The sequence below is a fragment of the Lytechinus variegatus genome, chromosome 13 (assembly GCF_018143015.1).
Source record: "Lytechinus variegatus isolate NC3 chromosome 13, Lvar_3.0, whole genome shotgun sequence".
NCBI lineage: Eukaryota > Metazoa > Echinodermata > Echinoidea > Temnopleuroida > Toxopneustidae > Lytechinus > Lytechinus variegatus.
Genome location: NC_054752.1, coordinates 23,160,628 through 23,179,060, shown reverse-complemented (window position 1 = coordinate 23,179,060; position 18,433 = coordinate 23,160,628). Strand labels below are relative to the sequence as shown.

The following is an 18,433-nucleotide window of genomic DNA, read 5'->3' as shown; positions in this document are numbered from 1 at the left end:
GCAATTATCTTACCCTATATTCAGGATTCTGAACTGACAATTGATTTGGAGAATATGCAGGCGCTTTAGAAAAAAAATGAAGAAAGTGTTCGGAGGTGGGTATACATGGGTGAGGAGAAAGGATAAAAGAGATGCAGTTTTAAAATGATAAAACATTTCAAACATGTTTGATCGACACCACTTTCTTTGAGGTGCAGCCCCCCCCCCCCTCCTCAACACAAAGTCGATTAAATAAAATGATAAAAAATGAAACCATCATGACACTGAAAATTCCATGAAATTCCTTTTTTTTTAGCAATTCGCTAAATTTTGCAAAACAGTTATTCACAATCTGTGTCGGTATGCACATGTGGAGACCAATGTCGTCACCCACTCATTATTTTTGTTTTGTAAGGCCTATATGGAATATCGTAATTCTCTCCTCACTATAATGCTAAACAAATTCATCACTGGTCATATAGTATTGCAATCGTTGTAACTTATTGTGGTTCGATGAATATTCTCCTTATTTTTAATCTAAATGTTTTAATATTTAATAAAATGGAAAATTGTATGATTAAGACAAACACAAAAGAATTAGTAAGCCAGTACCATCCCCCAAAGTCCTATTTGCATGCCTTTCAGATGAGTTATTTTCACAATAAAATTTGGGCCCATTGGAATATATATTGCAAATCAATGACCATGCTTACTGTAGATGTTTCCCCGTTAAAAGGCGGTATTTTCTTTTTTTTTTTACTTAACATTATTACATTATCGTTTTTTTGCAGTATTTCCTATTCCCTTTGTAAGTGCTTGGGCTATTGCAATGGAAATGACGAATGGTAGTCGGTGAGTTTCAATCATTTCTAGATGTCCTTTCTTTTTTTATTCGAGATTATCTGCAAATAAAAGTTTCCCTTCGAACATTCTAACATGTTACCATTGTCGAAGGGCATATCATATGCATTTTTACTCCAAATGCGGGGATGGTCATTAATTATTTTACACTTTCCCTGGGTTCACTCGAAAGCATTTGATTTACATATTTCTACATTTTGAAGGTAATGTAATTTTGTACCCTATACTGGACTAGGAAAGATGCGGGAAATTGTGTGATCTCTCAATATGCTGAGGAGAATTTATACACATATGGCATGTAAAGTTATTATGATCAGCCCTCTGCATCATATTACTTTGCATGTAATAGCGACCATGGTGACGCTTGTGATATACGATCTTAGAATTTTCAGTAAAAAAATTAAATTAGAAAAAAAAATCACTGACTATATGCTAATATTCACATTCCTTATATCATTCTTTCTTTTACAAAATCCTTTTGCGTGAACAGGTTATTTCCATTATTGTTGTATTTCAGGTGCTGGTATCCGCATGTCAATTCATTATTCTTTAAAGGTCTCATTGAAATTCCAAGAAATATTCTTCTTGCCGTGAGTATTAAGCATCCAACTAATAATTATGACAATTATTCTTAACATTATCATCATAATTAATATTACTGTTATAATTATCATTCTTGTTATTATTATTGTTGTTGTTATTATTATCATTATCATCATTATTAATATTATTAGTGGAGTTTGTTTTTTCTATCTATTTTGTTTTATGTGTTTTTCACAAGCTTCATATTTATAATGATTTAATATAAAACCGATCAATTACAAGACTAGTTGAAAAGATAACCTGTCAGAGAGGTAATGAATAAGATTTGTACACATTGAAAATTCTTTGCAAATTGAATAGTTTTAACAAGAAACTCTTCCCTATTTCTCACTAGTTTTCTAAGCTCTGATTTTTTACTCTTTCAGCTGTCTTATTACGCATAATATCTTCCTTAAAGTTTTCTTTTCAAGCTGTGCTTCACCATAGGTCCCCATCCTAAATTTCGCTTTAGATTTTTATTTTGCATCTGTTTGTATTTCGTTTCGTATAGATTTACGAACAATAAATTAAATTATTAAATCAAAATAATAGGCTTGCCAGTTGTAACAACAATGGACTTGTCGACACAGGGGGATCTACTGTCGCCAATCAATCAACACTTGAAAACATCGGGCTTATTTTTAAGTATAATTGCTTTGCTATTGTATGGAAATTATATGCAAATCGAAATGCTTCTATCGTCATTAGCATCGGCGCTTTCCTATTCTTAGGTACGCCTTCAGCGTTTCCGCTGGAAAGTTATCAAACCCAATGGGTTAAATTTTTGATGTCTCTAATGGGTCATTTTCTCTGCTGCAGTTGGTCATTCTTGTTCGAGGTTATGCATGATTGTGAAAGTTTCTTGCTTTCAAAATATTCAAATAGAAGTAGGAAGCAATTATGGACGAGCGAACTAGGGAGCATCATGTATGGGAATATTCGTCGAAGTAATTGATAACCTTCCTTTCTACCCCCCCCTCTCTCTCTCTTTCTCTTTCCATTTCGTGTAGGCCAATATTCTTACGAATGCAGGGGCGCTTTGTTAGTGTTTCAGTGTGTGTTTCTCCCTTTTCAACCCAAAATGCCATGCTAATTTCTAGGTGGATACTTGATTCTAGGCCCATCGTCTGTATGTCTACTTTGCACCATCTCATCCAATGATTAGTCAAAGAATGGGTAGAATAAGCAATCTGTCCACCAATTGATTCAGAAATTATTCAATTATGTACACGTACATTTAGATAAACGGAAAAAATAGAAATATATCTTAAATATTTCTCAAAATTAATTTCAGTATTCATAAAATGTTTCTGCAATACAAAAAGAAATCAAAATTCATCAACAAAAAATAATTAGTATTGATATGGAAATTGCTAAATTGTTTGTACTACATAACTTGAATAATCATTAAAACTAATAAAGAGATAAAAAAAATTATATTTTCCAACAATTTAAATCACCCCAAAAAATTATGAACGAGGAAACGAACACTCGAAGCGGGATGAAACAATGGGAGTGGTATTCCAGTATGAGGAGGGTCGTAATATTGCAGGATTTGAAGGAAAAAAACAGATGATATAACATTGATCTGTTGATAGATAAACTAACAATGAGGAAATGATACTAACAGAACTATCGACTTACCTTGAGCTATACTGACTATTCCCGATTATCTGCAATCATTATTTGTAACATGAGAGCGTTTAAAGTATCATACAGTAAATGAGTTATGCGTGAACTACTAGTATACGATCCTTTCTACCCCCACGTTTTACCGCTCGTTAAATGTATCATCGTTCATATACTTTTTTTACGTCGTTTTGCAGTTCGTCCATAACATTAATACAGCGGTTGTCGTGCAGAATTCCGTAAAAACAACGCACTATAGTTACTCAACAAAAATATACTGTACAATGGCATCAAATAGAAGCAATGCATATTACTAGGGTCTAACAAGCCCGATATTAAAGATTCAGCTTCAATTTCAAATCTTCTTTCACTCATCCAAAGAAAAAGGGTACAATACATATCAAATAGTTAATATAGTAATAAATAGTTATTACCCATGGCTCTGGAAGCGGGGTGGTAGGTTGCCGATGGTATATTCATTTTTTTATAGGCAGCCCCACCGCAAATTGAGAAATGTAAGCAAACAAAATTCATATTTGTAGTGAAAACTTTTTTGTTTAATCATCAATTAAAAAAATGAATACAATACCAGTCACCATTCTTTTGAATCACTATTGCCTGTTTCTGCTGGATTTTGGCTGAGGCAGGTAGTGGTAAGTCTGGGAATTGTGACTGGTTGTGTATGTTATCTTTGAACAATTTTGTATTTGTAATAATTCTAATTTTAAATGTTTTTGAACTCAATCATTACAGAACACAATGTTACTTTTTTAACTATTATGTATATATTGTTATTTTTATGTTAACAGGACCAGGCTGAAAAACAGTTAAACTGAGCCTGCTATCCTGTATAAAGATATTTTAATAAATAAATAAATAAATAAATTTTGTTTTAATTTTATTGTTGTACCCCCCACCCCCTGCGTCCTCATAGATGTGAATTCAGATATTTGCTACACAATATTATGAAATGACCATTGTTTTGTTTTTCTTCTGCAGATCAATGCCATCTTTCTCATAAACATTGTTCGGGTTTTGGTCACCAAATTACGAGAGAGTAATTCAGGAGAAGTTCAACAAGTAAGGTCAGTTCACTTAAAAAAAAAGATATAAAATCTTTGTGTAAAGCGGGCCTTCCCACGAGGCAAAGAGTACAAGAGGCCGAGTGTCCAGTAGTACGAGTTGTATTATTATTTTACTTATTTATTTTGCTTTTTTTTCGTAATTGTTCTTATTCCGCATCTAATCGATAATAGTCTAGGGGGTATTTTTTCTACATTGAATAATAGGTTAACCGCAAGTCTAGACAATTTTCTTGATAAAAGAAAATACAATATGAGAAAATCTCCTCGGACTCTTGCGTCCTTTTCCTCGTGCACCCCCCCCCCCCACCCCACTCCCCTAATGAATAGCATGCCGCGGTTTGGAAACCAACGCCTGGTTCACTATCGAGAGTTTCGTGAAGACTCGGGAATATGGCCAATGCTGGAAGTGTTTTTACCTTTATACAGCTTGCTGGTAGCAAAACAATAAAACCTAGGGGTCCAATCAGCTTATATAAACGATTTGTAACCATTAGTGACATGAAAACCCCCTGGAAAACATAAGCAAGGTGGCAATTTATCATTGTCCAAAGAAGAATAACAATTCCTGGTGGAATAAAAGCGGGAATGGGAAGTATATTTACCTCTTCTTATTTTATACTTGCTTCTAAAAGTTTTTTTGTTTAAATGTTAATTATCCGAATTGTCGAATGAATGAGGAATTTTGACTTTCAATCTTGGACAAGGTTTACTTACTGTCCAAACATGATCGCAAGCTTTCTCTATTTAAAAGCCTTGTCTCATTGGCCGATGGACGCAAAACGTATTCATGAAGGACACAGCGGACGAAATTTAAAGGATATAAAAGGATATAAACAAAATATATCAGGCGTTCCCTTCGAAAGCATAGTGGGAATTATTAATCCTCGGTTGGATCAGCAAAATATGTAGCAATATTAATTGCCAGACCAACCTCGGATAAATAATTCCACTATACTTTCTCCAAGCTTGATATATTTGTTAACTAAAGGCCACCGCACACCTTACGATCCGACAAGTCTACGACTGGCTTGCGACAGAAACAGAGAAACTGGTACATTCACTCGTTTCTTCACGATTCGATTTTGGTAAAATGGTAATAGCCTCCTTTACAACTTACCAGATTCTCAACTTGGAAAATTGCAAAGGTTGCAAAATGCAGCTGCGCGTATTGTAACTCTATCTAGCAAGCGCAGCCACATCACCCCTATATTGAAAACTCTTCACTGGTTGCCCCTGAAGGAACGCATAGTCTTTAAAATCCTTCTTTTGATTTTTCATATAGTCAATGGAACTTCCCCCAGTTACAATAGGTCTTTGATGCATCATTACCAACCCTCAAGAAATTTACGATCCTCATCATCTAATCTCTTACAAATTCCAGTTGCTAAGAAATCATGCAGGGAGCGGGCCTTTGCTCATGCAGGGCCTAGCCTGTGGAATTCTCTCCCACACAGTGTGAAAACCCAGACTTCAGTGACCACCTCCAAGGGCAACCTGAAAACATACCTGTATAAAAGTGTTTTTTGATAGACATTGACTTATTGTTCAGACATGTATTATATGTAAATAGTTTTTGTTGTTCTGCTCTGAAGCGCCTTGAGCATCTAATCAAGATTGAAAGTGCGCTATATACATGTAAATCTTATGTATTATTATTATTAGAGAGGGGAGATGTGACGTCACAGCTCTTGTCAGCTTGAGAGTCGCAGACCGGTCAGAGACAAGTCGCAATGAAAATCATAAGGATTTGACATGTCGAATCCTTGTGACTTAATCGCAAGCTCAATCCAACTTTCAGCCAATCAGACAGCAGTGTTGCACGACACGTGTACGATATACAACGCGCATACGATGTAGTAAGCGCCATTTTCTCAGTTGTTATGGCAAAAAGCGCATGCGTGAGTCGCAGACAGCATGGTAGTCGAATCGCCGGGTGTGCGGTGTCGAGGCTTATGACTACCTGCCGATTCATCTCAACTCACTCAGTCGCAAGCCAGTCGTAGACCAGGGGAGCGTTTCATGAAAGGACTTGTCGGACGTTTTATCCGACAAGTCTTGTTTTATCCGACAGTTACTATAGTAACAGTGCTTCTTAACCAATCAGAATCCAGGAAAGTTGTCAGATCTGACAACTTGTCGGACGAAAATATTGATGAAACACCCCCCAGGTGTGCGGTGGTCTTAAAAGATGTGACATTATTTATGACTGCTAGACCCTGTCATACGTTTTTTCATATATTTTGCTTGTATAATTATTGGGGTTACGCGCATATAAAGCCGCGTATTTTTGGTGCGCGCTAAAGAGACGAGACAAAATTTATGACAATTTTTTGACAAAAGTTATGACATTTTTTTTTTTTTTTTTTTTTTTTTTTTAAAACCAAGTACACACCTAGTTACAAATAATGCGTGAAGCATTTCCATTTATTTGAATGCAGGATAAAAGAGCACAGGTGTCGTAGCCGGGGATCGAACCCCGGACTTTCCATGTATAGCCAGGCGCCTTAGACCACTCGGCCACGGCACCCTCATCCACCAGAATACCGATTTTGTCATCTCTCCGAGAAAGAATAAACTATGGAGAAAAACAATGTTCAGAATACCGCCCCCTGTGTGTGCAGCTTATATGGAACAATCACCTGTTACATGACATGATCTGATTATTTGAATTACTTAATTGTTTTAATTTTTGTGCAGAAAAGCTGTAAAGGCTGCCATTGTTTTACTGCCCCTACTGGGGATAGTCAACCTGTTATGGGTCCTCCCCGAAGCTACGGCCAAGGATAGCAGGGCAATCATCGTCATCTGTCTCTTCATCTTTAGATTCTTCGCCGAGTTTCAGGGATTTTTCGTCGCTTTACTTTACTGCTTCTTAAATCAAGAGGTAAATCGTGCATAATTTTTATTCATTTATTTTTCCCCAAATTTATTTTTATTTGTTTTTTTTGGGGTTTTTTTTTTTGGGGGGGGGGGCATTACCCATGTTTCCGTTAGATTTCCGTTCATTTTTGTTCACTTATAAAACCTATTGATTCATTAAAAGTTAAAAACGTTTATACTTCCATTTGCCCATGGCATGCACTTAATTCAGTTCACTGTCTTATATTTTACTCGGAAGGTAGTGACAACAGTAAATAATATATTTCTAATGAACATAATAAACTGAGATCAATGTATGGTAGCAAATTAAAATATGATATCTATGAATTGCGTACCTTCGTGAAGATAAGGACGATATTGTACGTTCTTACCCTCACATTCGTTTGGTTTGGTTAATGAGAAGAATTATTCTCGTGACTTTACAACTATAGATGGCGCTCTAATAGATTAAAGGAATGGGTCCCTTTACTACAGTCTTGACAATAAGTTGTGATATAGTTGATTCGTTCAAATAGGTCAACAAACTAGAGTTCAAATTATTCTAAAAAGGACGTCCAGGGTCCCGTAACAAAAAAGGATAGCGATTGATCGTAAGCTTGATTGTACGTTGTAGTCTATGTCATCAATCGTAAATATATTATTCTACGATGAGTGTAAACTTTGTGTTTCGGGCCAAAGGTGTCCCACAAAAATTACTATGAATAAATTACCGGTAATAAAACGTTGGCTCAAAGCTGGCGTCAAAACGATTCTTAAAACACAATATTTCCCCACGTCTAACTATTTTGATAAATATTATATTCCATTTTTGTCAAGGTTCGGGTGGTTTTGAGAAGGAAATGGTCGACGTGGAGGAATTACCGTGATCCGACAACGAGACGGACGTCGATGCTTACCTCAACGTCAGATGTAAGTAACGCCCTGCCCATACCCCCCCCCCCCCCCTTCTACGTCTCCCTCGTTACGCACCTATATACTTCCCCCGGATATTTCCCCGCCTCGTCCACTTTTAGTGGCAATTTTCTTGTCAAAAATAGGAACTATACGCTGAATAAGATTTTTTTCGTCGTCTACGTCATGGCTATGTAACTAGGGCTCAGCAAAAGGCTCAAAAGTATGATTAATCACGAGTAATAAGGTTACACTTTAAATCTATTTAGTAGTGATAGATTATTAATCGAAACATAATTCTTAATGTAGACGTATTAGTAAAACATTGTTTTCCTAATTGTGAGCTCATTTATATTTTGGGACTTTATATCACTGTCTTATATTTTTTTTTCTTTTGTTTTCTATGCATATGCTATTCTTTCTTTCTTTCATTCATGATTTCATTTCTGTATCTCTCTCTCTTTATATACTTATTCATATTCCTGTCCTTTATTCAAACTTCATGATATTTCTCATCGTTTTGTCATCAATATAATCATATTATTCATCATCGTCGTCGTCGTCATCACGATTGTCGTCATCATTATAACCACCACCACAATCATCATAATTGTCACAACCCCCGCTACAAGTTTTTTCCTCTCTCTCTCGTCTTTGTTATCCCCGTTTCCACTTGCATTGCTCACATCATCATCGTCATTCTCGCTGAATTTCATCATCTCCCTGCCACTAATTTTTTTTTTTTCACTATCATGGGTTTATCATGTTTCAACACCTTCATTTTGGCTTCCAAAAATACTCATCTTCCTCTTAATCAGGTGAATTGTTTATCTTACGCATGCTTCATTCTTTTTAGATTCATTCGACAAGAGGAACGAAACCGCGAATGGGTGGCGGAGGGTTCGAATACATTACAGTCACGGTCTGAGATGAAGACTATCTATACAGAGGCCGAATAACGTGCGAAGAACGACACGACACGTCACGAATGCATTTCCAAACTTGAGAGCTACAAAGCGGCGTCATCAGGGATTTGTCCATCTGGTGTCTTACATGAAGCCAATAAAAGATGAAAAAAAAACTTCTAAAACAGGAGGAAACTTGGGTGCAACGTTTCGTTTGATTATCACAATGCTATGTTCAAACCTAATTTCAAAATATCGACTGCAAGGCGTTGTTGAAAACGGCATGTTATATTTTAAAATTGAGAAGAAACTGAGTACATCATTTTTCTGCTGACAAAGACATGAAAGAGGAGATATGTGACATCGCAACGACACCATCCGGACTTGCGGGAATCTAAACCTTCGCTTTGAAAGTGTTACAAAAAAGCACACGTGTGCCCGTCATTATAATCAGTTCATAACATTTATTGCACATTCATTTATTTATTCAGAGTTCAAATATACATGTATGTGTGTGTCCCCATAGTATGTGTGCATTTATACGTATGTGTGGTTATTAAGTGGCCATTGAAACGGCCCCAATTGTGAACACAGAAATAAAAGGAAGATTGTGAAAGTCTATATTTCTGTGTGTTGGGCACAAGAGGGTAGGCGAATACATGAGAAAGCGAAAAGGTAACACTATTAGCGAGAGGCAACATGTAATCTCTAGGCGTCTTTAATGTTTTTGGATCACCCCAAAATATTCATGGGCAATTTGGCCTTAATCAAGTTATTGGCCTATCTATCACATGCACCGTAATGTATTTGGAAATGATCGACAATAAATGCAGGTGTCAATATTGGCTAGACTATGTCATTTATTGGTAATTGATTTTGCCTCCCATTCATGCCGAAATAAGACAGACTCATCACTTAAAACTTTGTGAGTTTAGATTTATACAATGTAATACAAGAATTATGAGTTTTATCAGATATCTTGCGCACAATGGACCAAGAAGTAGTAAAAATTTCGCTCGTTCCCACTTTTTCTCTCTATCACACACACACACGCACAAACTCTACCTCTCCATTTGTATCTCTCTCATGGCACCCCGTCCCCTACCCGGCTTGCCTTTGTAATACTGTTCAGCGTTTGAAGACCAAACAAATGAATCGCACAAATATCAATCTTCATCACATTAACATTTTTGTTTGAACCATCGTAATGATTTCTCCCCTCCTTTTTACAAGCGGGAATGTTTAGTCTTTTAATTTGTTTAATGCTGAGATGAAATTTCATGTTTTTTTTTCATTTTATTTTACACTGTAAATCCGCAGATGTATCAAATTGTAATATATATATATAAATATAAATTAAAAGATGTACATGAATAGCATTATCTCTGTAAATTTAATTATGTAAATAATATACATACATGTAAATAAGGGTTTTGAGAAATTGTAAGTACGATTTTTGTGTGTGTATTTTTTGCTATCAACAATCTGTATCTGCAAGGTTATTAATGTATGTTGTGTGTATAATAGAATCACTGTATAAATGCAATACCTTTATAACTTAAGCGCTAAATTAATATTGGTCAATATCGAGGATTGCAAATGCGTTCACTAAAAAAAGAAAATCAGGTTTGTGATCTACGTGTGCAAAATATACACATGTTGGTCATTTTTGCACCTGAAGGAACAATTTTGCACCTTCTGATTCTGTTATGAGCTCTAGGAAATTGACAGGGCAGCATTTTGCTGGAATAAATTACATAGGAAAACATTTTACGTCTAATATAATCAGGCACAGTGGTTATGGACGACACCAAAGTAGAAACAATGGGAGAGCGAGTTTCGAACTTCATTCACCTAAGTGTGTATACAGTGAAAACAAAAATAAACAACAGATAAGTTTGGATTTTCATTCACAGAAAAGTGCAGGTAATTTTATTAAAGTTTAGGAAATAGGGTTATTTTCTTACTACTCACCGGAATGAATGTGTCCAAAACTCTAAGCCAAGGCAGTGCTCGACTAGAATTGGTAGAATCCACTGAATAAACTGTCGATAAACAAACGCGAGAGTTTGGATTGACTCATGAGTCTCGACTCTTTGCTTACCGCGAAAGTTAAGTTCAGATATTCTGCATTCCCGGTGAAAACAATAAAAGATGCCTGGAATCTAATAAATAAATGTTAATCAAACAAAGAGTAAATCCAAGTATATATAATCCACGCGTAAGAATCCCAAGAGAATAGAAAAAGTATTCAAGTTGATGGATTGGAGGTAAAGAAATAGTGATTTCAATCCTGATAACAGGTAAACACATAATTAGCACGACAGAGTTTTAAGAGTAAGTGTCCTATTAATCGATCACGCGGAATAACTAAACGTGGCAAATCGGTGACCAAGTTCAAAGATGATGTTCATTGGATGACTTAATTAATGGCGTAGAGTTATGTTGAACGCTGATTGGTTAGATACTGAAGGCAAGCTCTGATTGGTTTAGAGAAAGTTCGGCGAACTAAAAAAAATTACATGTGATCATCATGTGGTGCGCTTACTAAACACCCTGTATTGTGATACTTAGCGCGAGGAATGTTTGAAACAAGGTCAAGAAGTTCAACAATGTCTGCATACGCGTAAATGAAGAAACGTAGTCAAAACAAACAAGGTAAAATGAACAAAGTGGTCTGCTGACTTTTGAAGCAGTTCGAGACAAAAAAATGCAAAGACAGTCTTGTTTTTAATAAAGTTGTATGCAGATAAAATAGTTAAAGTATGGTAGGTCACTACAAAAGTTTCAAATATTATTAATTGCACTCTACACTGTACAGGGTGTGTTGCAAGATTTTATAAGTCAGATTCATTAATTTGCAAATTGGACCGACCTTGACCTGAGCGTCACCCTCCGGACGACCTTTGACCCATTCAAATATTTTAAAAATTGCACAGTCTAAACCGATGTAGAGAGTACTGCAAAAGTCTATCAGTCAGATATCTTAATTTCCAGTTTGCCCCACCTTGACCTTAACGTCACCATGCTGACGACTGTTGACCCCTGAATTTACTTGTATTACAACTAAACACTATGAAATACATGTAAGTAATGACATGTGGTCACATGATACAAGCTTGTCATTTCCCTACTGTCTTTATTACTATTACATTATATTTTGGGATCGTAAAAAGGAAATTATTATACAAACTAATATGCAACTGTACAATCAGTGGCGTGATGATTCAAACACAAGGGACAAATTATTATTATTATTATTATTTTATTTGGCATTCAAAAGACAAAGAATACAACAGATCAAAGACAAGATCAATCAAACTTGTACATGATAGAGAAAATAAGACCTGGATGAGAGTTGGAGAGGCTGCCTGGGTATGGAAAAGGCTAACTTAATAGCCATAACCCACAGGTCTTCCTCCCCAAACCTCCCAACCCCATCCAGGTCATGACAGTAATGGTGAATTTTTCGATACAATACACTAGTTCGGAGAATCGACGAGTTTTGAATTAATGATAAATTCTGTTACAAATTTGGTGTTTAAAATATCATTTTGGTGGAATTTTAAAGGAAATACATCCAAATTAATATGATTGTCTTGAAGAATGCTATTATGACAACTACTGAACAAAACAAAAAAACAACTGTTAATGATCCCGTACTTCGCCACCGGTACGCAAGCTAGACAAGTACATGACCAGGTAACAGGGGAGACTTACAGCGACATCGAGACGACTCTACTACGATAAAATTACGACTTTAACGTTCAGTCAGGTTTCGCGTTGCCTAAAAGAAAGAAAACGGAGGGGGCGGTATCTGCACATTTACATTCCGTTCTCGATATCATGAGATAGATAGTGACAATACTGTGGTCTGGCCTAAACATGGTTAAATGCACGTTATTATTGTCGAGGGTTCATAGTTTTGAAGGCTATCATTCAAACTGAATAATCTTAATGTAATGTTATAAAGACGAACGCCGCTTTTTGTATTACATTTTTTTTCTTTCATTTGTTTTGTCTAAAATCTGGCCATTCAACGCTCAGCCATGTACACACTCCATAATTGCCCTCATTGGGAATTCACTGCTTCATTTTTCATAAATTCGAAAATTTTCCTTACAGAAGCACTATTCTAAAGCTAGTTTGGATTGTACCGCTGATAAAAAAAAAACGATGCAGTGGAAAACCGATCGTTACGAGCTAATTGTCCGTTGTGCTGGGGACATGTTTCGCCAACATTGATGATTTTTTTTTAATGATTAAATCGCTGACATGTTTATTTGTAATTTTTTGTAGTAATAGTTTGAAGTTTCATCCTTTTCTGCTAGTAACGAGGCCTAAATGCGGTAAGGTTTACAATTTTGATGGACCAAACATGTCACAACTGTTGACGAGATCATTTTATTTGAAGCGACAGAACGTTCTCATACCATAAATTGTATTATTTAATTTCCCAAAGAATTTTATTTAGATTGATAATTTATCGGCACCCCGCCAAACACCCTTCGTATTTCTTTCCGTTCTTAGAGTGATAGATTTCCTCGGCCTCGAGTGCATGAACCTGCTACTAGACGAGTGTTACCCTTAAGTTAGCACTGTCGGCCTGTGGGGATATCAGTGTTTTTTAGCTTCGGTCTGGTGGATTGCCGACCCCTTAGTAGTAACCTTTTGTACAATGTCCTACAAGAAAATCAGTACTACCAGACTACGGTCTACCCCAAAATCATGACACCAAACTTGAGTTTAGAATATCCATATTCGTGATATTCATTATTTGCACACTGTAAAAAATGTTTGCCTGATTTTCGATAAAAAAAGGGAATTACTTATGATTCTTCGGTAAAATAGAAACATGTGTCGCGCTTGCTATGTTGATTCTAGACAAAGTTGAGTAAACATTTTTCCCATGAATATATTTTTTTACTACTGTATTTACTCAGCAAACATTAATTTTCTGCAATTTCACCCTGTGTTGAATAGACTTTTCTCAGACCTTTTAGCGTGTAATTAAGTATAAAATAAACTTGGTTCTTAAAAATGTTAAATGAATGTAATGTACAGTTGTTTCATACAAAATTCAGGCATGTTTTTATATTCTCTGCAAGATATCAAAGTTCACGTATGTACTGTTTGCAAATGTAACAATACCGACTATTTCATCACTGTTTATGTAAAGAAACCCCCTGCACAACCTTTATCGTTTCATTAAAGAACATTGTTTTTTGTACGCCTATTTTTTCTGAGTATGTTTAAAGTTGTCATGTCAAGAAATTGTATTGACTTTTATAATCTTATGACATCATACAAATTAACCAGGGGCGTCGATCCATTTTTCAGATTGGGGGGGGGGGCAAAATCATTAACGTTCCAAAGGCACACAATCGTACAAGACACACACACATACATACACACCCACACATACATACATACATACATACAAACCCTCACACACACACACACACACACACACACACACACACACATATATATATATATATATATATATATATATTTATATATATATATATATGACTCATGAGACACAGACACGTATCTCACCAACAAATTAATGCGAGCGCGAAGCGCGAGCTGATTTTTTCTTAGTATACTGACAGGAAAAGCGTGCCTGTTTAGAACTGTTTGTAGTAACTCATGAGGAGGATACATATCTCACTACACAGATAGTACGAGTGCCGAGAGTGAGCTAAAATTTCTTTATATTCTGACCTGAAAGCTTGATATTTGTATCTAAAGAAGAATAGATGCGAGCGCGAAGCGCGAGCTGAAAATTTTTATTTTTCGATCTGAAAAAATAACAATTTAATGGACGTTTTTGATAAAGAACAAGATACATATCCAAGAAGAGATGAATGCAACTCGAAGCAGGAGTTCTTTTGAGACTTTAAAGTGAAAACGGGACATTTGCATTCACCTATTTAATCATGAAAATTATGGGGTTTTGCTACAGAAATGATGCGAGCGCGAAGCGCGAGCTGAAAATTTTTATATTTCAATCAGAAAAACGGCCATTTTGAGCACGATTTTAAATAAAGAACGAGTTGTGTATCTCATTCTCGCTTGCTGAACATTACATTCTTGTTTTTTTTTTGCCATATCCAGAATTATTGGGGGGGGGGGCAAAATGATATGTTTGCCCCCCCCCCCAATATTTTCATTGGTGGGGCGATCGCCCCCCCTGCCCCCCCCCCTCCCCCCCCCCAGGATCGACGCCTCTGAAATTAACTATTGTCGTTATTTTCGAATGCCATTAATTCGAAAAGGGAGGGCAGATGGAAAATGTTTCTTATTGTCATTTCAGTATCAAATTATGGCGATACCCGTGGCCATAATAAAGCAAAGGAAACGGAATAGCATACGTTATTCACATGTATATCGATATATGTGTTTATATTGTTAATAATATAATCGTGTTAATCATTGCTCTTGAAAAAAAAACACCCGGGCTTAAAGTTTTCTCGATAAAGCATCATAATGTATATAATAATTATTAAACGGATTTTTTTTATTTGGCTTAAAGGGGTTTGTTCATTAATTAAATAGGTGAAAGGGACACCCCATCTTGCAACATCTGGAACATCTCAATTTCTTTTTTTTTGTAATTTAAACACAAATAAAAGTATTCGATTGTAAATGCAATTCAAATTGTTCCGAGGGGACAGGAACCTCTTATCTTTATATGCAATGAAAATTAATCGCCAATCTAATAAATTACTGATTGAAATGAAAGCAAAAACATAATTATCACTTCCTGGTAACCTGACTACTGGTGGGGCTACAAACATTCCAAACAAAACATGCTTTATTGCAGTGAACTTAAGTTTACTGCAATAGAATCTGTGAATCCCCCTTCCCCCCCCCCCCCCCCAAGGAACAAAAAATGGGTCAAAATTTGCAACTTGAAAACATGCCAAACATTTCCGAGCCGGAGGTCCTCCAGTTCTTAGTAACCGTTCCTATTTTCGCCTTTTCCACTTTTGCAAAGTCTGCCAAAAGCAACAATTGACAAGCCGCCTGCTGGCAACATCGAGTACAAGCTCATAAAATCACGTACAGTTATTTGGTGCGGATGTTTTGGGATGAGGGTGGGATGTGTGTGTTTTTGTACGCAAACCGTAATGGTAATAACCCTTTCGTGCGAATTTTTGAACTACCCTTGATACACTTTCAGAGTGTTAACACTGGTTATATATTCAGCTTTCAGACGAATGAGATATTTGTATAAGACGTGATTACGAAGGATTTGTGTATTTTATACGCGGCGGATCGATATCCGACGGGACTTTTTTCGCGTCTGCGTGCAGCGCCCGATGCTGATGCGTCGTTTCAATATCGCCTAGGAGTGTGTGAATCGCGTTATTGCGTAACGGGTCATTCCTGAATGGCCCTGTGTGCACTCGTGTATACCTCTCCGATAATGAACTCAGTTGCTTAAAAAGGGTCCGGCACACTTGAGCAGATACATTCTTGCAAAAAAATAAAAGTTCACAATGCGTACAACTTGAATGACAATGTAACGGAAATGTAATACTGTAGCCGAACACCGCGACGCCGTTCTGGCATATGTAGGTTTTTACACGCGCCACGGCGCGCCGTTAGCCTCCTGTGCATATGGATCGCTAAATCAATGAAAAACCCACGAGGGAGTCAAGAAGGCAAACACAGGATATGCCATGGCACATATGAAAAGGGAATTGATCTTCAGATTCCATCATTCATTCAACATGCCATGGCTACCATGTCTACGATGTCACTCTTCACATCAGATGTCTATATAATGGGTAAGCATTTTTAGTATTGAATATTCATTTCATACTTCAATTATTACACATGAAATACTTACAGAACCGTTATTATACTTTATTCAACTTAAGTTTAAAGCATATCTATCTAACGGTTACATTCCAATCTCACAAAAAGTGTAGATCTTATTTAATCAAGTAAGATGTTTTAGTAATGGATATAACACAGAGATGCACTTTTGAGAGATTTACACTGTAGAAAATATTGGGTAAAATTTTAACCTGCACGAGGGTAGTTATGTGTCGAACTAATTCGGGGGAGTATTTTACCCAATGCGAGAAGCATATTGCCCAGTGAGGTTAAAAAAATAAGCAGCAACATATACTTTAGATTGGGCACAATTTTCACCACACTGGATAAATGAAAATGCCCCAAAGAAATGCCCAATATTGGTTGGACACGTAATTAACCTCGTGGAGCATTTTTACCCAGTAGTTTTTTTTTAGAGTGTAGAGAACCAGAGAGAACCTTGAATTGGCTTCAATGTTCAAAATGAAATCAATATTCAAATTAATTCCGACCTTTCCCCTCTTACTAAAACTCAATGCCTGATGAGGTCCCAATTATCATGGTTAATCATGTATAAAGTTAAGGTGAAATACTTGAACATGACACACTCTTACCCGTCAATAGTTGAACCTTTTGGTAAATCTAGTACACATCACGTGACCACTACGATTTGATGAATTTAAGAAGTACCGCTGCGTCAGAATCCCAATTTGGGCATGCTACAAAATGTAAGAGCAACTTTAATCTTGTGTTGCTGACAAAGATAAAGATACGGACTTTAGGGTACCCATCACCCATTCCCTTCCTATAATGAAAAGAAAACATAAAACAGCATCCAAATAAAATTAATTCCAAGACCAAGAGTAAAAGAGAGAGAGATAGAAACAGAAAAGAAAATTAAAATGGTTATATACATATTAAGTTAGAAAATTTATATTGCGTAACAATTTGTCTAAAGATGGACGTAACGCGGGTCAAGAGTGGAGTAAAGCTAGCATATGTTACGTGTTTTGGAATGAGACAAGATATTGAATAAACAATAGACTTCTGGAAATGAATGAACAAATAAAAAAGTATCTATAAGATGATGAAAAGGTACAAAGCAAATACATAAGAACGGCGAAGATAAAAGTATGTATTCAAGGCCCAACTTGAAAAGTAGGCATGGCCCGACCTGCATTTAGATCTCCCCATGACCTTCATGTTGATCTCATTTTGCAATTACACTTAATGAATCCCATTAATAGGATAATACTTATCCTGGGGAGAAGTTGATGGCTATCTTTATCCAAGGCGTGCGGGTTCAGATCCCACCAAACCCTCCCCTCCATTTTTATTTTATTTTTTTTAATTTATTTATTTATCTATTTTACTTATTCATTTTATTCTATTTCATTTTATTTTATTATCATTATTTTTTTTTGGGGGGGGTAATGGGAAATGATCTTCATGAGTGGTGGTTATTCCCCCTCCCCTCCATCCCCTCCTATCTATCTGACTGACGAGTAATAAAACATGCAATTGAGAAAGAAACAACGAGGAGACCGATTGTTGGGTCTGATGATTGAGGGGGGCGTCCTTAACGCCTAACAAGGACAGTATTGTTCATCAATACCACGACTGAAATATATATGCATATAAATATATATATATATATATATATATATATATGTTATGAAAAGATGGGAAGAGCTTACGGCCGTGTTTACGTCGTCGTCTAGATTTCTTTGTCTTCCGCTTGGCGACAGCACGCAAATCGAAAACATTTCCAGTGGTCGATCAGGCATT

General features: G+C 36.3%; 1 protein-coding gene across 1 annotated transcript in view; it reads left to right on the top strand.

Annotated features, from left to right (window-relative positions):
* The window catches only part of LOC121426463 (PDF receptor-like), a 53,687-nt gene extending 43,958 nt beyond the window's left edge, over positions 1–9,729 (top strand). The window contains exons 7-12 of the mRNA XM_041622781.1: positions 771–831; positions 1,358–1,430; positions 4,051–4,136; positions 6,834–7,020; positions 7,833–7,925; positions 8,764–9,729. Of these exons, the coding sequence (XP_041478715.1) occupies positions 771–831; positions 1,358–1,430; positions 4,051–4,136; positions 6,834–7,020; positions 7,833–7,925; positions 8,764–8,835 (572 nt within the window). The 3' untranslated portion in view covers positions 8,836–9,729. The remainder of the gene's footprint in view (positions 1–770; positions 832–1,357; positions 1,431–4,050; positions 4,137–6,833; positions 7,021–7,832; positions 7,926–8,763) is intronic.
* Positions 9,730–18,433: the final 8,704 nt, after the last annotated feature.